The sequence below is a fragment of the Diaporthe amygdali genome (genome assembly GCF_026229845.1).
Source record: "Diaporthe amygdali strain CAA958 chromosome Unknown NODE_27_length_698932_cov_65_101997, whole genome shotgun sequence".
Taxonomy (NCBI): Eukaryota; Fungi; Ascomycota; class Sordariomycetes; order Diaporthales; family Diaporthaceae; genus Diaporthe; species Diaporthe amygdali.
This window is the reverse complement of record NW_026517047.1, coordinates 12,745-38,550: the sequence shown is the minus strand read 5'-3', so window position 1 is coordinate 38,550 and position 25,806 is coordinate 12,745. Positions and strand designations below refer to the sequence as shown.

At 57.2% G+C, this 25,806-nt stretch overlaps 5 protein-coding genes across 5 annotated transcripts; 3 read left to right on the top strand and 2 right to left on the bottom strand.

Annotated features, from left to right (window-relative positions):
• Positions 1-2,124: 2,124 nt before the first annotated feature.
• Positions 2,125-3,881, bottom strand: J7T55_000546 (protein farnesyltransferase subunit beta; the record flags this gene model as incomplete). Its single annotated transcript, XM_053131466.1, has 5 exons — positions 2,125-2,437; positions 2,507-2,725; positions 2,965-3,082; positions 3,157-3,284; positions 3,346-3,881. 5 exons carry the CDS (start codon positions 3,879-3,881, stop codon positions 2,125-2,127), a joined length of 1,314 nt encoding a protein of 437 aa, XP_052990277.1.
• A 797-nt stretch (positions 3,882-4,678) lies between these two features.
• Positions 4,679-5,632, top strand: J7T55_000545 (uncharacterized protein; the record flags this gene model as incomplete). Its single annotated transcript, XM_053131465.1, has 2 exons — positions 4,679-4,957; positions 5,087-5,632. 2 exons carry the CDS (start codon positions 4,679-4,681, stop codon positions 5,630-5,632), a joined length of 825 nt encoding a protein of 274 aa, XP_052990276.1.
• A 1,639-nt stretch (positions 5,633-7,271) lies between these two features.
• On the bottom strand, positions 7,272-8,229 carry J7T55_000544 (uncharacterized protein; the record flags this gene model as incomplete). The annotated part of the gene is made up of 4 exons (XM_053131464.1): positions 7,272-7,452; positions 7,648-7,795; positions 7,849-7,890; positions 8,139-8,229. The coding sequence occupies 4 exons, from the start codon at positions 8,227-8,229 to the stop codon at positions 7,272-7,274; spliced, it is 462 nt and encodes a 153-aa protein (XP_052990275.1).
• Positions 8,230-10,447: 2,218 nt separating this feature from the next.
• Positions 10,448-13,111, top strand: J7T55_000543 (c6 finger domain-containing protein; the record flags this gene model as incomplete). Its single annotated transcript, XM_053131463.1, has 2 exons — positions 10,448-12,935; positions 13,011-13,111. The coding sequence occupies 2 exons, from the start codon at positions 10,448-10,450 to the stop codon at positions 13,109-13,111; spliced, it is 2,589 nt and encodes an 862-aa protein (XP_052990274.1).
• A 2,621-nt stretch (positions 13,112-15,732) lies between these two features.
• J7T55_000542 (uncharacterized protein) lies at positions 15,733-25,114 on the top strand (the record flags this gene model as incomplete). Its single annotated transcript, XM_053131462.1, has 11 exons — positions 15,733-16,418; positions 17,124-17,991; positions 18,050-19,266; positions 19,420-19,551; positions 20,115-20,715; positions 20,816-22,908; positions 23,091-23,275; positions 23,635-24,077; positions 24,155-24,517; positions 24,591-24,964; positions 25,036-25,114. The coding sequence occupies 11 exons, from the start codon at positions 15,733-15,735 to the stop codon at positions 25,112-25,114; spliced, it is 7,041 nt and encodes a 2,346-aa protein (XP_052990273.1).
• Between the last annotated feature and the right edge of the window lie 692 nt (positions 25,115-25,806).

The following is a 25,806-nucleotide window of genomic DNA, read 5'->3' as shown; positions in this document are numbered from 1 at the left end:
CTAACAGCAGATAGAACCTTGCTCTCCATGTGGCCCAAGCGCCAAACTCCGTCCTTCCCTCTTGCATTGTCCCTGGTCTGTTCTGGCTGTCCACCACATCGAACAATCTACAATCACTACAGCATCTATTTACATGGTACAGTATAACGGCTCTCCTTTGCGGCCGGTTGCTTTGATTTCCAACCTTCAAGATGTGTGTAACTAATTCGAGGTTGGCCAGGTCGGTGAAGGTCCAGTGTGATGTGGCGAGCTGCTGCCACCCGTCCGTCATTATGCAACCCATGACCAACAACAACACCAGGCTGGACTCGACCTCCTCGTCGGACTCGACCATCTGGCCAACCAGCAAGAGCCAGCCTCACTACCGAGTGCTGCTGCTCCTGATGCCTTCTTGTTGCCTGTTGCATCATCTCCTCTGGTTCCGACGCAGGCTGCCCTCTGGTGGCGGACGAGCCTGCTCCTCTCATGCAGCCTGCAGTCCGAGTCCAGTCCACCACGTCAATGGCAATCAACCTGCCAACGTCATACTGCATGCATCAGGACTCGAGTCGAGGTTGACAAGGCCACACCCTCTGCGCTTGCACGTGCAAAGCCTGTGTATGTGTGTGTGTGTGTGTGCGTGTGTGTGTGAGTGTGAGTGTGAGTGTGTGTGTAAGCGTGCGGGCCTGTGTGAGGGCGACCACGCTGCTGCTACTGCTCCGGAAGCTGCCACGAGGTGTCCCACAAAGATCGAAACAACCCTTGCACGACATTCTGTACTCCCTATCCCTAATGGTGGATTGCTCTTGCAGTCCGTCTCAGATGCATCTGAGTCAACAACCATTGCTGGATGCAGCCCTCTCCAGCTCCAGTCCAGTTCTTCTGCTCGGCATGTCTCTGGGCCCCTAGCCCCCTTCCCCCCTCTTCATTTTCTCTCTCACTCTCTCTCCCTCTCGCTCATAGAGATACTTTCTGCTTCCATCCATACATCCTTCTCGTGCATGTAGACTACCTAAGACCCGCGCCCACCACCGGGAACAGCCATTCGCGTGATCATCTGATATCTGACTGCATAGTACGTACATGAACAACACCAGCATGGACACGTCAACCCATGAGGCCCGTTTTCGAGGCCCAGGAGGGTGTGCCTCTGTATTGCCGGAGGCGTTCTTTCCATCATCTTCGGCATCAGACTCCAGCGTCCCACGATGATCCCAAGCAGCCTCTCTGGGCCCGGTCCCTGCATACTCTCCGCCTTCCTGGTTCTTCCTCGAACCCAGCCAGGTCGTAGGTCGAGTGCGATGCAATCTGCAATGCATCGTCAGAACTTCTGCAAGAGGCCCAAAAGGACAGCAGCAGCATTTCGCCGCCTGCTTGGCCTGCCACTGGCGAGGCTGTGATTGGCAATGTCTCCTCAGACTTCTCTCATCGTGCATTCCATGGAACCCGTATCTCTCAAATGCCGCGATTCGGGGACCCATCAATCCTCCCCCCTCGGAGATTGGGTGTTCTCAATCCACGCTCGCCGCACCCTCCAGAAGTCACGTCTATCTCGCTGACCCCCGGGCCCCCGGTATAGTTCATGCGCATATGTTGTACTGTTGGGCGAAGGAGGTTGTCCTTTCAGGACAGGGTTTACGGGATTGACAGCTACTAGTTCCTCTTCTCACACTTCGGCCGGACCAATTTCGACCGGGATCCCAAGAACTCTAGCTTCATAGTACTGTATTGAACACAGGTTGGCCGGGCCAATCAGTCTCTTGGTCCGTTGAACATACATATGCTGAATTGACAGAACTTCGTCTCCCTAGTTCTCCCATGGCTCCGCCTTTAACTCAGCCCATTGACATGCAGCCCGTGCTCTATCCTAGTCAACGTTACTCCCGAGAGACAAGTCAGACGAGTGCATTATTACATGCCTTGCCTCTATGTCGTCGCCTAGCATCGCCACGTGACATTCAAAACCACATGCTGTGTCATGGACAAACGTGGCCGTTCAGATGTACGATCTGGAGCAAGCTTCAGACCGTTGCTCCGATTCGCCCTACACAGATATCATATGTCTGACCCGTCAAAGGTTGCTGCGGTAGAGGGAAAAAAAACGGGTGACATTCGCCTGCCTTGGCTCGCAGCGGGTGGGATATTCTAGAACCCTGTCTTCGCGTCGAAGTACCGCTTTATATCCGCGACGCAGCCGACCGGAAGTGCATAGAGCGGGTGCAACGGCTCAAGGCGATCTTGCTCGTCAAACACCTGTGCTTCGTCGAGGTACGGCGTAACAGACCACGACGTAGTCAGGTAAGGCTGCTCGCCCACACCGAGCCCCGGACTGCCCGCGTCCCCTGCAGTGGACGCGGTGGCGTTAGTGCCAGGAGCTTCCGTGTTGACCAGCTCCGACTTGTGCTGTGCGGAGCTGAGGCCCGCAAGGACGTAGCATGTGTGATACCCATCCGAGGGACTATGAGATCGAGTCAGGAGGTTGTCGACACGTCACTAGAGAGTTCATGCCAGCAAGGCTCCTACTTACCGGCTGGGCTTGTCTCGCAGGCCACCGCGTTTGCTCTGGTCCTGGCAGCAACACATGATGTAGCGAATTAACCCTTCTCGGCTGTACAAGCTCCGGCCGTGGAGAGGGAGCTTGTGTTTGTGACCAGGCTGTTCATCTCCTCCCAGCGGCGGTACGTGGTCGCCGCGGTCTCCTGCGAGCGCAGCCTCGATCAGCGGCCAGCACCCGCCGACCCAATGGCTGTAGCATCCATCCACAAGCTTGTTAGTGCGACCAGAAAATCCACCCTCTGGAGCGTACTGGCGCGAGGACAGCCAAGAGATGAGTCGTGGAACATCAAGGTATCTGAGCAGCACCCGCGGCGAAGTGTCAGCCAGCATGCGCAGCTTCTTGTCATCGTTTGACTGGCCGGGCGAGGAAGGGGGACCGGCGTGACCACCATCCCGAAGCTCCTGCCTGCCTGTTTAGAGGTTGCTTACCTCGGAATGATGCGGTCGGGAGAGTCCAGAATGGCGAGACAGCCTAGCGCACAAAAGGCGTATGCACCATGTGCTTCAGCATCCGGATGGGCCGATATTCCTCCCTCAAATGTTTGGCCTGGAAAGGTTAGCAACAACTTGCTCGTGGCTCAGGGAGGGGGCCAGACCGCGGAGGGACTTGTGTGTACATACATCTCTGCACGTACTCAGGCAGCTTTGTGAACAGCGTGGGATGATCGGGGGTCCATGCCGGGGACTCGGGGGTCAAATCCGTCGGGAGGTTCAGTAGGGACACCACGACCGCTGCGCAATATGCGCCTCTATCCTCGAACCTTAGACTCAAGCGGACGATGAGAGGTGGTGAGCGAGTGGTTCCCTTACCTGATGTCCACCTCTCCACCAACAGCCATCTGGAACCCCCCGCTTGGCTGCTTCAGGGAGCAGAGCCACTTCCACATAGCCCGCCTGTCAACGACCTCATACACACTGTCGCCTCCCACAAGAGCCAGGGACAGAACCATAGCGTAGGTAGTTGCCAGGTGTGACATCTGACCGTTGCCACCGCCGAAGCCACCTGTGTCGTTCTGCATGGAACGCGCCGTGTCGATCAAGGCGGCCCGGTAGGAGGACACATCCTCACCCAAGAGACTCAGCCCATTCAGGGACCAGGAGAGAAACCAGGGCCGGCTTGCGTCTGCAGCGATGAAGGGGGATGGGAGTTTCCCCAGCTGCTTGTGTAGAAACTTAATGTGCCTCTCCCGGTCGAGATGAGGCACGCCGTAGTCATTGCAGTCGTCGTGCTTCTCCCCTGAAAGGAACGGCAGGCAGAGGCTCACCGTCTCGTCCTGGGCTACAGTCGTTGTTGACTGCAGCTCATCTCTAACGGGAGGCAGCGATGTGAAGAGGTCGGGAATCATGGTGGCGACACGTGCGCCGGTTGATGCGTCGATAACTCGGTCGGGCGTAGTGGCTGCGGCCGTCCTGCGCTGGCTGTCTTTGGCCTGCAAGATGGACGCAACAACAGCTCTGCCTGGGAAGATGACACGATTTCGAGTGCCTTTGTTTCTTGTGCGGGATTTCATCACACAAAAGCAGGAGAGAGCGCAGGACTTGAGGTGCGAGGGGGTTGAGAGGAGGGGCCAGAGCCGGAGCCCGCTGGGGAGCGTTCCAGTGCTGGGCCGAGTCTCAATCACAACCGCACACGCCTTGAATTCCGCTGCCTCGATATTGTCCTCCTGTGAACAATACCAACGCTGCTTCTGCCGACGACGGCTTGATTGGCTAGGTCATGAGAGCCACAGCTGGCGATTGACGTTGGCTTGGGTGATGGATGGATGAGTCAAATTTTGTGAGCTTCATTGCGGTGGTTGGAATCTTGCTGATCTGACGACAGGCAAAAGAGCTTTGGGTCATGTTTGACCGTGCAAGCCGCCCTTTGACCTCTTGGCTGTCGACTTGTTCAAGTCGATTCAATGCGCATTGCTATCGGCCAGACCTGGCGAGTGCCAGATTCTGAAGTGCACTTCTTTGTTTACTCGCATTGTCTATTCCCTCCCTCAAACTGAGGTTGGCTTCCCAAGGGTGGCCATGGCCAGCCTTGCACTCAGGCCGCCTGGCGTCCAACTCCACATGCTCAACCTTCGAGCATGTCATCGGCATGGGAGGAAGCATGGCCTGGCAACATATGCCATGATTATCATCGCTCGATCCAGGAATGGACTGGAGCTGGACTTATACGAGGGGCGAACAGCCCCTGGGAGATCCGGGGACCCCGAGAAGCAGCACGATCGCAACGCGGCCCGACACCACTTGCAGGCAGTCCGACCAGGATCGCAAGATCCTCCAGCACAAATATGAAGGCTCAAAGGCTCAGGGTACACAGTATGTTTATTTCATGCACGGAAAACGGGGCTGGGACTGGGTGCTCTGGACGAACGGCCGCAGCGACAGCAACACCGAGCCTACACATCCGACAAGCCGGCTGGCGGCTCTGGTGAGGGAGGCCTTGTGAAAGCCACTCTCTCAACTCGTGGCAGAGTGTCTGGGTGCCTCTGTTGGCCATCACAGTCAGTCTGGCTTCTCCCTGCCTACTCATCCACCCCGCTGACCCGAACCTCGCCAGACGCAATTACTCTGGCCTTCCAAGACACCTCTCACTGAGCCGCGGGAAGCCACTGAGGCCTGGGTGTTCGCAGATGCCGAAGGGGCTCCTCATGGACCCGGAAAAAGCCCGCAACGGGATCGGCGCAAAGTGGGCATCCCCAGCGCCGCCTACCGCTGTGCTCAAAAACGAGCCCCGAACGGCCCACGATGCGAGGCAAGAGCAGACTGGGATGGGCCCCGGTTGATGTCAGATCCCATGTTGTCTTCAGGCGCCAGCATGACTAGCAAGACCGGAATGCCATCTATCGTGCGCTCTGTCGAGGACATCCAGCAGTCGGCGGCACACGGCCCTGGCGAGGCAGTTGGTGTTACGATGATTCTGTCCTGCAACCCTGGGTGGTGGCCAGGCATGCAGGCACGCACGCAGAAAGGCAGGTTCACTGGGCAGCAAAGGCCCTTGCGTCTTTCGCTGCAGCACGCCACGAGTCCGACTGCTACTTCCCGAATCCGGGCATGTCTTGTTTCGTCGCCTTTGGCGACACTGACAGCCACCAGCCTGCCATGAATGCACGAGCATGGCGTTCCCTTGACCGCCGTTCGGCCTGAATTCTCGGGAGGCAAATTTGACTTTTATGAGCCACCGACAGATGTGACGGGGCCTTTAGATGCAAATTTCCGACGTCCGGCATTCCCAATGTCATCTCCCAAGGCGCTTAGAGTCTATTACTCGAAGGCGGAAATGCGTAGGTCCGCCTATGTGCGTGTGTGTGTCTTGTTTGAAGCAGATCTACTGTACCATCCACAGTAGCCGAAACTCACCGTTTGTCAAGCGCTGGGCCGACGTCGAGAACCAGGCCAGGCCAGGCCAGGCACAAGAACAGGCCTCGGGAACGATGAGACGATCTGGATCACCAGATCACGCAAGAAGCTGCAACCATGCCATGGCCCATGGGCCACCGTGGGCGACTGAGTCCAGATGTTCCAGCAGCACGGCCTGCCTGCCAGCCAGCCAGGCCAGCCAGGCCCAGCATGGGCGTCACGCTGGGCCCCGTAGACTAAGAAGGGGGAAGGCAAAAAAATTCTCCCTCACCCCTGAGACTGCACCTGCAGATACTCATGGCTTGCAGAAAGACATGCAGCAGAGAGGGTCCAGAGTTCAATGCCTTGGCTGCACGATATCAAAAAGAGGCACGCTATCGCAGCCTGCAGCCTGCCAGCAACCGATATTGTCGTCGAGGCACGAGGCAGCATCAGCTCAGCATCATGATAGTCTCAGCAGCAGGGTTCACCCCGTCCAGCGAGTCGTCTGTTCCAACTTGTCCCGCTTCGGCACGTATGGTGTAGTCACTGTGCATGTACTAGTAGATCGGCCATGGATGGGGAGAGGATTGTCCGCAGGTGCTCAGACCTCGGGACCCTCACCTTGTTCCTTGTCCCAGACCAATTGATGAGACGTGCGCGGCAAGCGAGGACGGAACACCAGCTCTATGTGGTTTTGTACCTGTAGGGTCGCAATCTCTTAAAAACTCAATGGCAACCGCAGCACGGTAGTCTACCGCTCAAGAATCCCATATTCCATCCATCAGGGGTCCCTGGGAACCGTCGATTACCGTCAGCGGCGTATCCTGCCGCCTACAGCCGTCACTTAGATACTTGCTAAGTAGTGCTCTGCTAGTATAGCAGAGCGTACCCCTGATAGCGTGGGCCCCCTTTTGCGTGCTTTAATGTACCTATCTAGATCTGCGTGCAGGAAGGGCGAGCTCCTCGACCTTGCCAACTTGCCTAGTAGACGGTAGACTATCAACTGCCTTAGAGCCTGGACATGTGTTAGTCCCGTGACGGCGGGGCCCCGGGACCTTGGTCGACTAGCCAGCGAGCCCAGTTCCCATGGAAAAAAGCCACCGGTAGGCAGCGGGTAAACGGCGGTCAGTTACAACGATGGCCTCAACCTAGGGTAGTGCCCAGCTTGAACCCAGAGCCCGGGCCATCACGGTGTTTCGTCGCCTGCAGACCATCAGGAATGGATTGATCTCCGGCCCCGGGATGAGGCTCATCGTCTCCCAGCAGTCGATTGCGAATGGGGCAACACGACGCGAAGATGCCCCTCCTGCACTGCAGCGCCAGCATCGCAACTCCACCAACCTATGGAGCAGCATGCATCCCAAATCCCTGAGCCTCATCGTCCGATCCAATTGCCCCATTTCCTATTCCAAGGCGCCGACCATGTCCTGCCGAACCAGGACAGCTGGATCGGCCTGGGCAGCTGGCAGCCTGGCCGGGCGAGGTACGATGGCTAGGTATGATGCCGCCGCCAGGTATGATGGAGCGCGCACCGGGGTAGAGAGGCTCCATTGCTGCGCCATTCCTCCGTGGTATAGCGCCTCGCTGGGCCCGGTTCAAGCTCTCGGAGGAGGGCAGACGTCAGGGAAGAAAGAGGGGACTCGGAAGCAGGGTCCTCACTGAACTTAATAAAGGGACGTGGGTCAGGGTTGTTGGGCCCTGGGCCTGCGGCTGGTCTTCCAGTCTTCTCAGAGCCGTCTGGACGCCAACGCACGGCACGGTGATGCGCACGGGACTTACCTGTTAGGGCCTGGTACAGCGGCGTTGTGGGCCATGGGTTTGGGCGAGTGCGTGGGCGTGGGCGTGGGCGAGGGCGTGGGGAAGAAAAGGATGGCTGACAGCGCAGGGGGGGCAAGCAGGGCTCGCCGTCTCTCCGTCCAACGAATAGCTGCCACGCAGCATGCGCGTCCAGCCTCTGGCCACTCAACGACCAAGACGAACCGTCGTGGTCGCTCGCCATGCAGCCCGGCAGGCCAATCTGGACTGAGCAATGATACGATGCGAATGAAGCGAATGCACTGGTCCTGCACGCCCCGAGACTTGCCGTCTCTACCTCACCCACCCGGCTCTCCCACTGTGCCGCTACATTGCCTCCCAGTTTTCGGGCGGGGTTGCTCGTTAGAGGAACACAGAGAGGAGGAACCGCATTTGTGTGCGAGAGAGTGACAGTGAGAGAGTGAGAGAGAGAACACCTACAGTCACAGTAGATACTGTGCTGTTATGCAACTCACATGTTCCGTTGCACTGGACCCAGCTTCGGACCCAGCCTCGGAGCCATGGCAAGCCAGATTTGGCAAAGCGATGCTGGGTGATGAGGGCCATTTTCGGAAGTACTGTATGGCTTCCTAACAGTACCACAATGCCTGAATGCCCATTGTGCACATGCCGTCTTGCAGGAGCAGGAGCAGGACAACACGATGCCTCACTCCACAGATCCACCCTCGAACGGAGACGTGCGCAAGGCAAAAACCCGCATGGCCAGTTCGCTTCTCGATGGATCCCTCAGCCAGCAACGAGGATGGAAGTAACACGAGACGTGCACGATCATCAATGAGCAGGTTCCCTGACGCAACGTCGCCGTGGATGCACGTTGGTTGGCAGAATCCTTTTTGTGCTCAACCAACAAGAACGTGTGGCATTCAGGGACCCGCGAGAGAGGAGAGAAAGTGGCTGTCGGCGCACGAGCACCCTACCTGCGCTGTCCGGCCAGTCCTGCAGTTCCTACCAGTCCAGTGTCCCCTCCCCATTTGCGTGGGTATTCACCCTTGGAAACATGATCGACTTTGGGCAACCCCAACGTCGTCAACTGATCTACCGGCATCGGCTGGCGCCGCAATCTGAAATCCAGTGTCAGACCTTAATCAACAACGGTTTTCCCCTCGCAAGATTCTAGGTGATCCTGTCTTGTGCAATCATCCTCATCATCGACCTCGTCCTCATCCGCAGGGTGTCACAGGGTGGCAACAGATTGCGAGACGACCATCTTCGTTTGGATGTACTGTGGAGGGTTGTGCCGACAGTGTCTCAAAGAATCAGCACTATTAACGCGGGTGGGATGGCAGCATTACTAAGATCAGAGACCATGAACCCACCACCCGTCCCATCCCAGCCCGTCAGTCCATGAGCAGGGCCTCGTGGGCAGCATGGCAGCTGAGATGGTGAGTTGCTTTGTGATCTGCTGCTTCTTCTTCTCTGGCCATGCATGTAGTATCTGCCCGACTTCCTGTGGACGGCGTCGTCCAAATGGTTACCAACCAACTCACAATCTCTTGCAACCTCGGGTTCTTTTATCCAACAAAGGTCGTCGTTGGGGTTTCAGAAGACCTGATCCGCCGGCTCAGATGACTGCTGGGTGGTATGTTGACATGTTCATGCTGCTCAAATCCTGTTTCGGCGGCAGGCACGACAATCAGAGAGCCCCCAGTCTGGGGTGACGGGCCAAGCTCGTCTCTGCTCGCCCTGGCTTTGGCTTGCCTCGACAGAAGTCTCGTGGACAGTGCGAAGAGAGTATCCGCGATGTCCTCTCCGCCCTCCACGGATCCGTACGTGGCTTGGTGCTGTGGGCGTCCCGGCCTCCGATTTTGGGTGGAGCCGGCACCAGGTCGTGTACAGACTATTGTACCAGTTTATCAGCCTACCCAGTCCATAGACTACCATACTGCGTCGGGATTGAGGAGCAGGCCCGGACTCTGGGCTCTGCAACGGGCACCAATCAATCCGTCTCTGGGGCCAGCAGACCCCGGCAAGGTGGCTCAAAGTCCCTTCTGCCCCAGAGAATGCGAGAAGAGACTTTCTCGAAGCTGTGGAGACGGCACCCTTGTCTGATTCATGTCGAGGCTGGGATTGGCCGTGCTACTAGTGCTGCATGCTCACCGCTTCTTCAACGACCAGAGACGAGAGTGATGTGCGGGACTTGAGCGTCCCCATTGCAACAGAAACCAGCGCCAGAACGAACCACAGCAGACGCAGGCGCAGACGCAAGACGCAGACACGGCAGCACTGCAGCAGGGAGGGGACGCGAGGAGAGAATCAGTCTTGTTCTGACCTTCTCGGATCCATCTTCTGTCCTGGTCTCTCTTTTCTCCTCTTGTCACGTTGTCTTGCTCTCTTCTACAACCCTACCCAAAGACCGAGGACATCGCACATTGCGTAAAGCTCGGCATTGTTGTGTCTTGACCTTGACAGACAGACAAGAACAGCCCAACCTTGACTTGAGAGACCGCACTCCCACCCCCCTCGTGCTCGGCTCTCCTCCCTCCTCACATCCTATCAAGGGTATACCGAGTTTCTCCCACCTTAGCCGCTCTGCTTTAATCGTCCATCTGCCCAGGTTCCAGGTCCAGGTCAACGGTTGCTCGCGCAGCTCATGACCCTTCCTTGACATCTTTCCGGTCCTCCCCCTCGAGGCCTTCTTGAAAGAGCGGTGTCCTGACTCCGCGCCAAAAGGCACACCACAGTACAATACTATCGAGCATCGCAGTCCCTTTTTCAATCCGCCTGCCCCCTCCTCCGCCGTCTTGACTCCTGAAATCCGGCAGTCATGACATTTGATTTCAGCGCCGGCCAGGCAGGAGAGGCTGCTTTGCTGGAACAGCTCGGGTACGACCCACGGGAACGATACGCAACCTTCACCACCACCGGAGTCTCACAAAATTCGATACCCGCCGCCGCGTCGACCGCCATGGTCCAGCAGCACAGCCGCCAGAGCCCCTCGGGGAACTGGCAGATGCCTCTAGACATGGCCACCGCCGCCGCCGCCGGCGTGTCTCCCGTCTCAATGCACTCCCCCAACACCCACACCGTCGCCGCCTCGTCACCGGAAGAGCAACAGGCACAATCGCCCATCGGGCAGTCTCCTATAGGGCATCACAGCTCGACCGCTTCCAGCCCGCATCAGCAGCAGCTGTCGCCCCAGGCCCCCTACACCACGGCTGCTCTCCCCCACGCACCGTCCCTTATCGCAGATTGGACTTTCCAGCAACAGCAGATGCAGCCTCAGCCGCAGGATCTGTCCCAGTTCATCCAGGACTCGTCCGCCATGATCAGCTTCAACCCCTTCCTGGCGAACCTACAACCCTCGCCCATCGGCTATCTTCCTGCGAGCACGCAAGCTGCTCTGGGTGCCAGCATGCAGCAGACGGATCCCACCACCTTTCAGATGTCACCTGTCGAGGAAGGCGCCCAGCCGATGCCGTGGGATATGAGCACCACCAACATGAGCACAGGCATGGCCAACTGGCAGGATTTTGAGGCGGCTATGCATATGCCGGCCGATGGTCTCCCCAGAGTGGGCAGCATGGGCAGCAATTCCCCCACCGGCACTTACCTCGAGGTCTTGTCTCTGGGTTCTGGAAGCGATAATGGATGGGCCATGGTTGATATGTATCACCCCAACTTCGACTCGTTCTCCCAGACGCAGCAGGCCCAGAATGTCTTCAACCCCGGACAGACGCTCCACTTGCGAACCAACTCCGACTCGTCTCAGTCAGATGGCACTTCGTTAGAGTTCGGCAGTTACGAAGAGGTCCCGTTCCCCTACTCGCCATTCTCGCCTGGATCCGACTCGTATGCCGAGAACTCCAACAACAACCACCGCAATTGCTTCCATGGAGACAGCCACCACCATCATTCACATGACCTAATCAGCCCTGCCGCCGCCGCCACCCCTGTCCCCATCAAGACCACGCCCAGCAGTCGATCGAGCCCGTCCAGTGGCTCTGGGGTCGGCTCTATCAATGGCCAGACTTCTTCTGTCTCTCCCCCAGCGAGGAAAACCACGGCTCCCAGGAAGAGCCCCATCGCCAAGCCAAGCCAAGCCAAGGCGGTCATTCGAAGGACATCGAACGGCAAGAAAGACGGCAGTGGTGAGAAGAAGGTGGGCAGGCGCAGGGGGCCTCTGCTGCCCGAGCAGCGGAAGCAGGCTAGCGAGATCAGGAAGCTGCGGGCCTGCTTGCGATGCAAGTTCCTCAAGAAGACCTGTGACAAGGGTGAGCCTTGCGCTGGGTGCCAGCCTTCTCATGCTCGTCTCTGGCAAGTGCCATGTACCCGTATCGACATCAAGGATATTGGCTTCTTCATGAAGGACTGGAAGGCCGACTACGAGCGCCATCTTGATCGTGGTGTCTCCGTTTACAACGTCAAAGGCTTTGCCCAGAAGGAGACACTCATGTGGATCACGCACGGCTATGGTTTCTGCCTTCCCGTCATGGTTCGTGAGGTCTTTGTTGCGGATGAGAGCTGCTTCCAGGTCGATTGGGTTGAGTCCCATCTTGAAGACCAGGAGCCGATAGACTTCGAGATAAGAACCGAGAAGCTGGACGTCGGTCGGGATGGTGTGTCCATGGAGGCTTTGTCCGAATACCTCGACAAGCACATCGACCAGTCGTTCGAGACCTTCATCGACGACCACTTTGAGGGCACGCCGTTCATCACCGAGATCCTCAAGACTGCCCATCGCTTCTACGTAAAAGAGAGGATGCCAGTCATCCGCAAAGCACTGAAGCTTGTGTTGGCCTACAACCTCACACTGCACATCACCATGGTGGAGCAGCAAGGCTCCGAGGAGCAGTTGGATGGCACGATCGACGACGAGGACTCTAAGTACTTCGGCAAGGTTGTCGCACCTGTCATGATCAACTTCCAGATCAAGTGTGCCATGGCCGACATGTGGCGCGAGCTGCAGAAGGACATCCTGGAGGAGCTCTCGGCGCTCTACTCTAGTGTCTACAGCGGAGACCGCCTGAAGAACTGGCCGACGATCTTCATGCTGGCGTCGATCCTCCTGGCTGTCTGGGAGGAGATGCAGTTCGACTGCCACTACCGCGTCCCTGACCCCGTCGCCGTCAACAAGTTCTGCAGCGACATGGAGACGATCCCCGTCGGCGTCATCGTCGGCCTCTTCCACGCCATCTCCCAGAAGCTGCCCGCCTTCACCGAGTGGGACACGCGGAGGCACGGCCAGCTGCTCAACAACAACCCGGCAGTCTGTGAAGCCATGACTGAAGTTCGACAGCATGTTATGAAGCATGGTAGGTCTCATCTGCAAAGCCCCACCCGTCTCTTTCCAAAGGTACTTCGGACAAGATCGCTAACGTTATCTACAGAGGCATACCTGAGGACACGGCCAGACACCAAGTTCGACAGGGATGATTTCGACTCGTTGTCGAACAAGTTCCTGTCCAAGTTGGTCATTCGCTCCAACTAAACAGGCTCAATTCGCCACTGTTTCTCAGTAAATTTTATCACATCAGGTGTGCAGGATCTGTGACGGAAGTGAGGGTTTGGGAGGCGGGGAGGCAATATTTCCTTGGGTGGTTGATGGATTTCATTTCCTTGATGGGCATTTCAAGCGAGGGCGTTTCTGCGATTTACTACTGATTTTTGTTTTATCTGATTTGCTGCGAAATCTTTCACTCGGCCGGTCACCGCCACAATTGCGACGACATGACGCTCAGCTCACGCGCCGGAAGCACACGCTTACGACCACTTGACGACACGAACGACTTTGTACGACTGAAATCTTTGTTCCCCGCCATCGGGGGTCGGATCAAAAAACTTATGATGAAGAAGGAGAAGGCTCGTCGGCGCGACCTCAGACGGCATAGATATGTGCACAGCAGCATCGGAAAATGGCGTTCGTTATGACAGGCTCATGCCTCGAACGACATGATGGCAATATTATTTACAGTACACTTCTCACCCTCGCGGTTTTCTTCTGCGCAACAGGGATGGCATGGGACGATACATGAGCCCACCAGAAAGGGCTGCCTGTAGCTGGTTCCTCGCGGGACAGCGCCTTTGTCCAGTTCCAATGGGGTCAATCAAAATGTTGTGTAGCTATCTACTAGAGAACAATAAGAGTCTTTTCATACTGAATCCAGGCACAATGTGAGCCAATAGCGTCCCAAACAGGCAGTGAACACGAGAGAGCAGGGCAGGGCAGGGCAGGGCGAGCTCGGCAATCTGTCCCTCTCGTCCGCGCCTCTAGACCACATAAGAGTAGGGACTACCGGGCGCTCACCGCTACTGGGCGCGGACATGCTGGTGTCCTGTTCTGGGTGACTTGCAGCACACCTGCAGGAGGACGGAGGGCTCATTAACCCCCCGGCTGGGTTTGGGAGGGGGGGATGGTTGTATTCAAAAGAACTGCAGTAGTGGTGTGCAGGCGTGAAAGCGCGACTCATGGGTTCATACCACACAGTATTGTGTTCATCCGGAGGCGGTTCGAGCTCATTTCATGCACCGTCATCTTTGTGCAGAGGGATAAGCTTACTTTGCTGCAGTGCGTAAGCTTGTTCCGAATCCGTCTCTGCGTAAGGCAGCACACGGGCCTGGAGGTCGCCGCTCTCAACGGCCCTCAGAAGATAAGATGGTGGAGGGTATCTCTGGGTTGTTAGGTTGGATGGCGGCGGTTACCGATATACCTGGAAAATGAGCATGAATTGAATGCTACCTACCACGACAGTTTGCTTTGGTTGTGGTTGAATCTCGATTGATATCAGACAAGCGGACCTGATGACAGCAGGGCCCTTGGTGCCTCGCCCCCAGCCTTGGCCCCGATTCTCATTGGGCTCAGTTGATATGAGCGCGTAGCTGTGGTAGACAGTTGGTCTGGAATAATAATTGCTGCTGTCAGGAACGAGTGAGGCCCACGCATGGCATACGATGACAGCAGTTCCCACTTGAGGTTCGCCGTGATCAGTGGGGCCAGGGGGGCCGCGATGGGGACATGAGCCGGCTTGCCAGCCAGCATGCCAGCCAGCTTGCCAGCCCATCTCAACCCTGACACCAGGACGTGACGTCGGTCGGGATTGCCGGGACTGGCCTGGCAAACCCCATGTTCACCTCAGGTTGACGTCCCACGGAACGATACGCCACGGTTGAGCATGTCTTTCTGTGTGCTTGAATGAAGCCTTCGCGCGATGGTGCAGCTGTGAACATTTGAAGCAAGTAGTCTGGCCCATCTTTAGTGACAGTCTGCCTCCCAGCAAAGTAGGGAGGGCGTGGGGCACCTGGACACATACTATAGCAACGTGCGCAGTGAGCTGTCACTGCGTAGATAGGCGGTCTCGGGCAGTTCAGGGTGCGTTGAGCGGGTTCCCATGTGACAGAACGGCAGTGACGCAATGCCTGGTCCCGTTGGCACCTCACCTCGCCTCTCGTGAGCGAGCAAATCACTCACTCACTCACTGAATCACTCGCCTTCGGTCTATAGTATATAGTATGGTATATGTAATTCAGTCAAGTGCGGAATCGACTACCACGTTCTAGATTCCCAGTCTAGTCCTACACGTGTGGGTTGCTACATTCATCAGTCATTCCTCTGCTCCTTCGCCTCCAGCCTCCTGCTGGGCCAAGCTTCGCTGATGAATCACGCGGGCGAAACCGCTGCTGTCGTGCCTGCCTTTTCATTGGCCCTTCCTTTCCTTTATCTGCCTGTCAGCCCCACTTCCCTGCCCAATATGGCCTAGTTTGTCTTGCCTCTGGCCATGTCGGCCTGTCTCTGCCCCACCACTTTAAGGCAGGAACCAGCGACAGGGGCCTGTTCCTCCGCTTTCCACCAGCGTCTCTACTCCTGCTCCCTCCTGCTTCCGCGCCTGCGCCTTGCTTGCAACTGCGCTGCACAGCCGTTTGCCTCTCCCCCCTCCTATTTAAACCATCCTTCCCCAAACGCCACCCAGCCTTGCATCTTCCTACCTTCACACCACAACAACCTCATCATCGACGGCAGTTAACCATCGTCTTTGTCAGTCAAGCTCATCAACATCAACGACAACAACAACTCCCATCACATCAAGTCATCTCCATTTCATCACCACAGTCACCATGCAGATCTTCGTCAAGACCCTCACCGGCAAGACCATCACCCTCGAGGTTGAGTCTTCCGACACCATCGACAACGTCAAGTCCAAGATTCAGGACAAGGAGGGCATTCCCCCAGACCAGCAGCGCTTGATCTTCGCCGGCAAGCAACTCGAGGACGGCCGCACCCTCTCCGACTACAATATCCAGAAGGAGTCCACCCTCCACCTCGTCCTCCGTCTGCGTGGCGGTATGCAGATCTTCGTCAAGACCCTCACCGGCAAGACCATCACTCTCGAGGTTGAGTCTTCCGACACTATCGACAACGTCAAGTCCAAGATTCAGGACAAGGAGGGTATTCCTCCTGACCAGCAGCGTCTGATCTTTGCTGGAAAGCAGCTTGAGGACGGCCGTACACTCTCCGACTACAACATTCAGAAGGAGTCTACTCTCCACCTGGTTCTTCGCCTCCGTGGTGGTATGCAGATCTTTGTCAAGACCTTGACGGGAAAGACGATTACACTGGAGGTCGAATCATCGGATACGATTGACAACGTCAAGTCAAAGATTCAAGACAAGGAGGGTATTCCACCAGACCAGCAGCGACTCATTTTCGCTGGAAAGCAGTTGGAAGATGGCCGGACTCTGTCTGACTACAACATTCAGAAGGAGTCGACGCTGCACTTGGTGCTCCGTCTTCGTGGAGGCCAGTAGGTGATGCAGTCAGCTCATTTACATCATGACGGCACACGCAGGGAGCGGTCGGCAGGCGGTGACGGATTTGGCACTGAGAGAGGGGCAGCTAGCGCTTGTCGCATCGTCGACTATGGTTTAGCGGGGAGAAGTGGGACCCCACCTCCTCCGCATTGAGACAGACGGAATACCAGACCCATTCTAGTCTCCACTTGAATTTTCAGCGACCTTTCTGTGATAAATGTGATGAATGTAGACATGTGTTGGATCCCTTGCACTGCGTGTCTGGCGTGATGTTCCTCGTGTCCTTGGAAACAAGTAGCAGAGGATGCTCCTAGCGACCAACTACCAGCATATCCATACTTTCCAGTTCTGCCCACGCCGCTCTGGGCGTTATCAGGGAGACCGCACCAGCTGGAAACTTCTAGCCACCGCGTGCTTCAAAGTAAACGACGCGCTGTAGCATCTTTCCTACACAAATGCGTATTCCTCACAGGATGACTCAACGCCATATTACTTCGCTTTGTACCTGTCGATTAAGACAATCCTTCCCACCCTGAGAACAAGAAGCCCTTTTCCAGCCGAACAGCACGCGGGTGCTTCGCCCATCCCAAGACCAAGGCTCGCTCGCAGCCCGGATGGAGCATGCATTCCTATTCTTACCATCTCAAAATCGAGCTTTACCAAAGTCCCGACCCGCTATTGACCCATCACACACTCAGCGACACCAAGAGCGGCAGCTCGAGCGGGCCGATCTGGCACCCGACCGCGGGGAGCAGCATCTTCGATATCCTCCCATCCCACCCCCACCGCGGCGACGAACTGGCCCTGTCTAGTTCCTTGAAGAAGCGCGAGAAGCAAAAGCGGACAGACGAGCTCGAACAATACCTGCCTCCAGAAGACCGTCGCTTCCTTCCAAAGCCCCCCGCCAGAGTCATCGACTGCGGCCCGTCGAGACCCATTCCCCCAGCAGCCGGGGAGGACGACGGTGATATCTTGCTGCTGAACACGACCAGTCGGAGGGAAAGGTCTAGAAGCTTTCCTCCTCCGGGCCACCTTGCTGGGATCGGGCCTCGAGCAGCGGCCAAAGACTGGCGGTTTGGACCTATACGTATAGAAAGCTTCGACGTTCCCGACGGCTTCCAGGGCGACAGCTCCGAGCCCTCTTGTCTCGCCATGGCAGGCAGTGCCCATCCCTCCCCAGCCGCCTCGCTGGGTCCAAACCTTGGAGGACCAGGAACGGATACAAAGGGCGAGTTTGTGCCCCCGGCTGGCAAGAAAACAGACGCCGGGTGGGGAATAGTGCACCTCTACCGTGAGCCTCACGAGCTCGGGGTCACGGGCAACTCAACCGAGAGCCTCAGCGGTGGCGATGGCACAATCCTCTGCATTCCTGCTGTGCCCGGCTACCTATCGCCGATTGGGTTTCTGAACTTCGTTGGGCGGAAGTGGATGGCGCACGTTGCACATTACCGAATGCTCATGACCAGCGTCCTGGGCACTTATATGGTTTTGATCAAGTGCTGGGATCACGATTCTGCCGAAGCCTGGAGGAAGGAATTCGACGGCAAGGCTTTCGGACCCATGCGGGTAAGTCAATTTTCCCAATCAGACCTCACTATATGCATGTTTGCTGACACCTAGTCAGGAGGAGGGCATCTGTCACGTCACCTTCATCAAATCCATCACTATCGAGACACCATCCCAGCCGACGGCAAGCTCTTCCAAGGGCTCCGCTGTAGGCCACCTCGGCTCGCTTAAGCCGTTCCCTCCGCCGACCCCGGATCTTGTCGAGCTCCCTACGTGTACAGTATGCCTCGAGCGCATGGACGACACCTCGGGGCTCATCACAATCCCATGCCAGCACGTCTTCCATTGCACGTGCCTGCAGTCATGGACGGGATCTGGCTGCCCCGTCTGCAGGGCCACGAACCCCTCTCCGCAGTCGGCGGATCCTGATGACCCATACTCGCATCCCTTCGGCCATGGCATATCAAACATCTGCGTGACGTGCGACACAACCGACGACCTGTGGATATGCCTGATCTGCGGCAACGTTGGTTGCGGCCGATACAAGAGGGGACATGCCAAGGAGCACTGGAAGGAAACGGCGCATTGCTTCAGCCTCGAGCTGGAGACGCAGCACGTCTGGGACTACGCGGGCGACATGTGGGTCCACCGTCTGATCCGTGAGAAGGGCGAGGGCAAGGTGGTCGAGTTCCCCAGCACCGACATGGCGGCACGTGATGGGGCTGGGCAGGCGGGTCCTGACATGGACGTAGTGCCGCGCGCTAAGCTAGACAACATCGGCATGGAGTACACGAATCTATTGGCGAGCCAGCTGGAGAGCCAGCGTGTCTATTTCGAGGAGATTATCAGCAAGGCGGCCGACAAGGCGGCGAAGGCATCGGCCGCGGCGGAGGCGGCTGCCTCCCAGGCCGCAGAGGCGATGAGCAGGCTCCAACTCCTCGAGCACGAGCACAGTGCGCTCAAGAACGAGGTCATTCCGCAACTTGAGCGGGACCTAGAGCGTGAGCGCAAACGGGCGGACAAGTCGACCGAAGTCGCCAGAAAGATGGGCCAATCACTGCAAGAGGAGAAGAAGATCAACGAGGGCCTGCTTGAGAAGATTCAGCACGTGAACAAGGAGATGGAGTCATGCAAGGCGCTTAATGAGGGGCTGAAGGCAGAAGTTGCAGAGCAGAAAGACATGAACCACGACTTGACGCTGTTTATCTCCGGGCAGGAGAAGCTCAGGGAGATGGAGCAGGAGGGCAAAGTGACACAAGAGGAGCTCGAGGAGGGCGAAGCGAGTGTGCCTGAGAAGAAGGGGAAGGGGAAGGGCAGAGGCAGGGGAAAAGGAAGGTAGTGAGACCTGATGGCCTCTGAAGGGTGGAAGACGGGGGTTAAGCATAGCATTGGCAGTTTCAATACATAGATTCAAAATACAGCCCAGCGCAGCAAAAACGCTGCCTCTGGAAACAAACACACCTCTCATACGCATACGAACGTGGGCAGGTCTCGCGATCTCTCTCATTTCACCATCAACATAATCCTGTCTGCGCAGACTTGTAATAGCAAGGAAGTCCCATGGCCCGAGTCGGGCACCGAGACTACGGAACAGCGGCAATGTACTCTGCCTTTCTGCTGGTACGTGTGATTATAGTCTGGCCAACACATTGGAGGCTACCAGGCAGCTACTGCATAGGCATGTGGGCGTGTGCCGCAGATAGGACAGAAAGGTCGCCAGGATGTAAGCTCTCAACGCATCCTGTCCTCGAATCGAAGCGTGCTATATGATCATTAGTCTAGCCAGCAGCAGGCCAGCAGCAGCGCAGCAGCCCAGGTAGCCTAGTCCTTGAGCTTTGTTGGGGATCGGCATGGTTTAGCTGTGTGCCAGGATTGAGCTTGGTGGAATCAAGTGGCAGAGTGCCCGAGTGCAGAGGCCTGGGGCCGAAGGAGAAGCGCAAACCCCACCTGGACGGATGGAAGGCCTGTCACGTCACTCAGACTTTCTTTCCAAATCCTTCCAAATATCTCGCCCGACCCACCACAGTCCAAGACTCACAACCGACGGCGAGCCTGTCCTCACACCATGGTGCTTCATACATATGCATAGTGATTGCATAGTCTACTGCACCGCAGGCTTGGCTTCATCTACGATCTCTTCTTAGAAGAGCCGAACTGTGATTGTCCCAACATCCAGCATCCAGCATCCAGCATCCAGCATCCGGCATCGAGAGGCTCAGCCCATTTTCCAGCCCCAGATCGTCGCCACCCGCTCGGATTCCAACCGCAGGTGAGCTCAGGACTACTGGAGTTGGATCATGGCTGTCAACTCCGTCTGAGATTTCATCCCGACCTCGTGTTCTCGAATACACTGCCGGCTGCCAGCGTCCAGCGCCCACCACATCGTCGGCTTCAATCAGTCAGTCCACTGCCGGATTCGATCAGCACCCCACCACACCACAAAACCAGTCTGGTGCCTGGCGTCCGGGTCATTGTTTCTCTCTGTCCTTTACCAACGCACCAGCACCACTACTTCGTGCATCCGTCCGAGCAGCCGACGACATGCCTTCCGAAAAAGCCTCGGCCTCGGGCTCGGGCTCGGCCCTGCCTGTACCGCCCCAGAGCGCAGACTCTCCAAAGCCTGCCAAGGAACTCTATCCCATGAGCAACAGGAAATATGACACTTTCTTGTGGTTCATGTCCATTTTCGTCGATCTTTTCTTCCGCGAGGTCCATCCCAGGGGCTCCTGGAAGGTCCCGAGGCAGGGCCCTGTCCTGTTCGTTGCCGCGCCCCACGCCAACCAGGTGAGCAGCCCGCCCCGCGCGTTGATGGCTGATGGGCCATGCTCCATACAGCCTTCAGCTGACTGCCTGGCTTGGCCTGACTGACTGACTTCGTGCCTAGTTTGTCGACGCCCTGATCCTCCAGCGAACCTTGAAGAAGGAAGCCAAGCGTCGGGTCTCCCTCCTCGTGGCTCAAAAGTCTGTCCACGGCTTCATCGGCTGGGCCTCTCGCCAGACCGGCGCTGTTCCTGTTGGCCGCGCGCAGGATGCTGCCAAACCCAAGGATGGCCTTGTATACCTCCCCGACCCCATAGGCGACCCGACTCTGATCCGGGGCGTCGGCACACACTTTGACAGAGATGCGGAATTAGGTGGTATGATCTTTCTGCCCGCCGGCAAAGGTCAGGCAAGCACGAGCGTTGATATAGCGGAGATTCACGGGCCCGAGGAAATACGCGTAAAGAGACCGTTCAAGACAAGGTTGGCCGTATTCCAGCTGACAGGGCGCGACGACATCGACGACTCCGCCAACTTCACCAACAAGGATTTGAAGGGCATCAAAGATGGCTACGAGGGCACCCCGTACAAGCTGGCCCCTCACATCGACCAGACTAAGGTTTACGAAGCAGTCTTTGACCGGCTGCGATCCGGAGGCTGCGTGGGCATCTTTCCCGAGGGCGGTAGTCATGATCGCACCGGACTACTTCCCTTGAAGGCTGGCGTTGCCATTATGGCTCTTGGGGCTCTTGCGGACTCTCCCGAGGTCGACCTCAAGATTGTACCGGTTGGCATGAACTACTTCCACGCCCACAAGTTCCGGTCGAGGGCGGTGGTCGAGTTTGGTCAGCCTATGGAAGTCTCCAGGGAGCTCGTTGAAATGTACAAGAACGGCCAGAGGCGAGACGCTATCGGCCAGTTGCTGGACACCGTATATCAGGGCCTGGCTGCCGTCACCGTGCAGACGCCAAACTACGACACTCTGATGCTCATCCAGGCCGCCCGGCGGCTTTATAAGCCCACTGGAAAGAAGCTACCGCTCCCGTATGTGGTGGAGCTGAACCGAAGATTGGCAATGGGCTACGAGAAATACAAAGACGACGAGCGCATCGTCCAGCTGTCGGAGGCGGTCAAGGACTACAACAAGCAGCTCCGCTACCTCAACATGCGCGATCATCAAGTTCAATATGCCAGGATGCCCATACACACAGTCATACTCACAACCATTTACAGGGTGCTCAAGCTACTGGTGCTCCTGGTCGGCACGCTGCCCGGCCTCCTCCTTTTCACCCCCGTTTTTGTATTGACAAAGTTTATCAGCATAAAGAAGGCCAGAGAGGCATTGGCGGGCTCCTCGGTCAAGATCCAAGGTCGCGACGTGATGGCAACATGGAAGATAATGACAGCCTTGGGCTTTGCACCGATCCTGTACAACACGTACATTTGTATCTTCGTCTGGAGAGTCTACGCGGACCGTCTCTGGGGCTACTGGGATTATGTCCCAAGATGGATACCTCTGTGGACGGCCTTCCCGATCGGCTGGGTAGTCTTCCCTTTGATCACTTTTGCGGCCCTCCGGTTGGGAGAGGTGGGGATGGACATTTTCAAGTCGCTGCGCCCTCTTGTTATGTGCCTCAACCCTGCTTCCAGCTACAATATCTACCAGCTGAGGGAGCGGCGGGCGGAGCTGAGTGAGCGGGTGACAGAGGTCATCAACGAACTCGGGCCTGAAATGTTCCCCGACTTTGACAAGACGCGGATCGTGGCCGACCCATCCAAGGACGACGGCCGGCCGAGGACACCGGGCAGGCCGCCGACCAAGAGACGCGACAGTGACATGTCGAGCACAGGCCTCGAGCCGGAGAGCCCGACGCGGCCACTCGCGAGGCGCGACACAACGTCGTCCAGCCGGGGGCTTCCAAAGAACGAGTCCTACAGCAACATCGGCAAGGTTGGCATCTTCTCCACCCGGCCGCCGTCGCGGTCGAGGAGCAGGAGCAGCAGCTCAGGTGGCGCGTTCGGCTCTGCTGGGTTCCCCGTCAGTGCGTTCACCACGCTGGACTCCAAAGAGGGCCTGGACGAGGTCAGCAGGAAGATCCGGCAAGAGATGAAGGAACGAGGCGAGCTGAGGAGACGGAAGAGCGCGGGCAAGAAAGCATTCGAGCTGCAAAGCAACGACGGCGAGAGCGACGATGAGGACGAAGCGGATGGCAGGCAGTAAGCGTGAATGGATACAGCGGAAGCCAGCAGCTTAATTTTTATAGATAATTGGACATAGTATATCGATGTGTTTTTTTTCCTTCCTTGCCTCTTGGCTGTAATGGTACAACATGTTGCACAGATTATGTCGGCTGGCTGATTGTTGTGCAGTAATTTGACATGGCTTACTCTACCAACAGACAGCCACTGCTTACCTATGCAGCTTGTTTGCTGGGCAAGCTCGTCGTCCTCGAAGCATGTCGTATCTCCGGGGCAAGAGGCCATGCAGCCGTGGCAGCCCATGACTTGTGGCCGGGGTTCGGTCGGACTTACGAGGAGCGGTATAGGGCGCGGTATAGGGCGCCCCGGCCCGCCGCGGCGGCGTGTCATGATTGATAGCCCTGGAGATTACTGAGAAGCAGCACCTTGGTTACAGGCGACCCCGGCCGAGCACTTCGGTGAATGCGAGCGGACCCGAACCGACCCGGCTGATCGGCTCGGGGTAAGCGAGCAGACACCGGGGCTGAGAAGAGTGCGTACTGTACTCTGTAGTCATCCCAACCCACACACCCAGCACGTTCGACGTTCGTGGCCGGCGCCGCTCCCTGCGAGCCCTGTCTGCTTCACATACAAGTCCTCGCCCTTCCTCCTGCCTCTTGCTTCCTTGTCCTTCTTTTCCGGCCCACCCGGGTTCCCGATTCCATATCGCTCGCTTTCTCTTCTCCACCCACCCACACGTCCGAGTCAAGCCTTTTGCGGCCGGTGAAGCCACCAACGAGGCGACCTGTCTTGTCCGCGCGACAGCACCACTGACGACCCTCCTCGACAACTTAGTGAAAACGAGGCAACAGGTCCCGAAGCTCAGTCGGAAGATGTTCAAGTCGCTCGTTAATGGCGCCAAGAAGCTTGCCATTGGGGAACCCGGCGGTGCGCCAATCAGCCAGCTCTTCCCCAAGGTCGACCCCGCGGTCGACGGCGAGGACTGCCTAAGGGACTGCGAAAGTTGCCCTACACACTATCCCAGGAACTTCAAGATCGAAGAGAGCGACGATCTCTATGGCCATATCAAGGGATGGAGCACCCACGTCTTGGTGGCCACGGGCAAGGCGGACTGGACGCACAATGTCGCCGACGAGAAAGGCAGTTTGATGCAAGCCATGGACAAGGCAGAAAAGCCGAACAACGGAGTGAGCTATGCACTGCCCTGCATCGCCCTGCATTGCCTTGTGCTGCACGAGACTGACGTGAAAGACCACATCAACAGCGGCTCATGCTCTCGGCCTCCAACATCCCAACCCCCCACCATAGCAGCGACTACTCGGAGCCTACGACGCTTCTCCTACTGCCCGCCTTCGTCGTGATAGAGAACGTTACGCCGGCCTCGGTCCATACGCTGATCTCCGAGTATATCAACAAGTCACCCACCAACACATCCGCCCTCCAACCCGTCTCGGCTGCGATACCAGAGTCCCTGCCGCCGCCAGACCTTCCCGAGCCAGCGGCAAAAATTGAAGGATTGAGAAGCCGTCCAAGTCCTCATGCCGTCGTGATACTGCTATGCTCACAAAAGACCCGTGACGCACGGTGCGGTCAATCGGCACCGCTTATCCGAAAAGAGCTGGAGCGGGTAAGGATATATACATGCCCCTTTTTTCGGTCTCCTCTCCCAGTCCTCGCATATATACTGACACAGTGGGAAGCATCTACGGCCGCTTGGCCTGCAACGTGACCTGGACGACGAGCGACCTGGTGGTGTGGGCATCTACTTCATCTCGCACGTCGGAGGGCACAAGTACAGCGCGAACGTCATGATCTACCGGCGGCCAGACGCCTTCGGGCTGGATGGTCTGGCGAGGACGAGCGTGAAAGAGGGCGAGAACTGGGCACCTACGAAGAAGGACCCGACGAACGGAGGCGAAGGGGATGCGGGCGCTGCGCAGTGCATATGGCTAGGAAGGGTGAAGCCGGAGGACTGCGAGGGCATTGTCAAGTACACGGTGCTTCAGGGCAAGGTCGTCAAGCCCGAGTCGCAGCTCAGGGGCGGTTTCGACAGATCAAAAGGCCTGATGAGTTGGTGAGTTCGACAGCGCACGGCTGGTCGCGAGACCGTGCCGTCGTCCTCATCAACCCCCCGCCCCTCCCCAGCTTCTGGGTGATATGCGTCCCCGGCTCACAGGGTGAAGACCCTCACCCAGACACATTTGTACAGGGCACGCAGAGCTAGTGGACGCCATCATGCGCCTTTCCACGAGCCGTGTCAGGCAGTGTCGCATATGTAGGCAAGTCTTCAAGAGTACGGCTTGCAATTAGGCTCGAAATATCGCTCGATTCTCAGCTGCAAGCGGTAGTAATACAAGTTCTCTTGCCCAGTGGCTGCAAGGCGTCCCATGGGCTCTTCCTCTTCCTCAATCGCTTCACTTCTGTCGATGGTGCTGATAACAGAGTGTTACATAGCCATGCCTCATGTGCTGTCTCGTCCGAAGTGGTTCTTGTTATGGGTCTGTCTGACACCTCATCCTTTTCTTCTTCCACAGTTGGCTTTTGATAGGGGGCCATGGATGCTGGCGGAGTCGGCTGAAGCCTGTGAAGGTCTGATGGCTTGCGAGCTGTTCTGAAAGTCCCAGCTCGTGTAGGCCTTCGTGTTTCTTTGGTATCTTTGGCACCTCGAGAGCCTTGTGACGGACGTATATACCGTCGGCTAATGGGACCAGCCTACAACTATTGCATGGGCTCGCTAAGACTTCCATGATGGTTAGTAGAGGGTGAACTTGCACAATCTCGGCAATCTCGCGCAGCTTACTTACCACCCTCAGCCTCACAGGAACATATCAATTGATATGGCCAGCACCTAAAGAACGGTCGCTCCGCTGCGAAGCTTCTGCTCGCAATGGACGAGGTAGGGAAAGGGGAATAGCT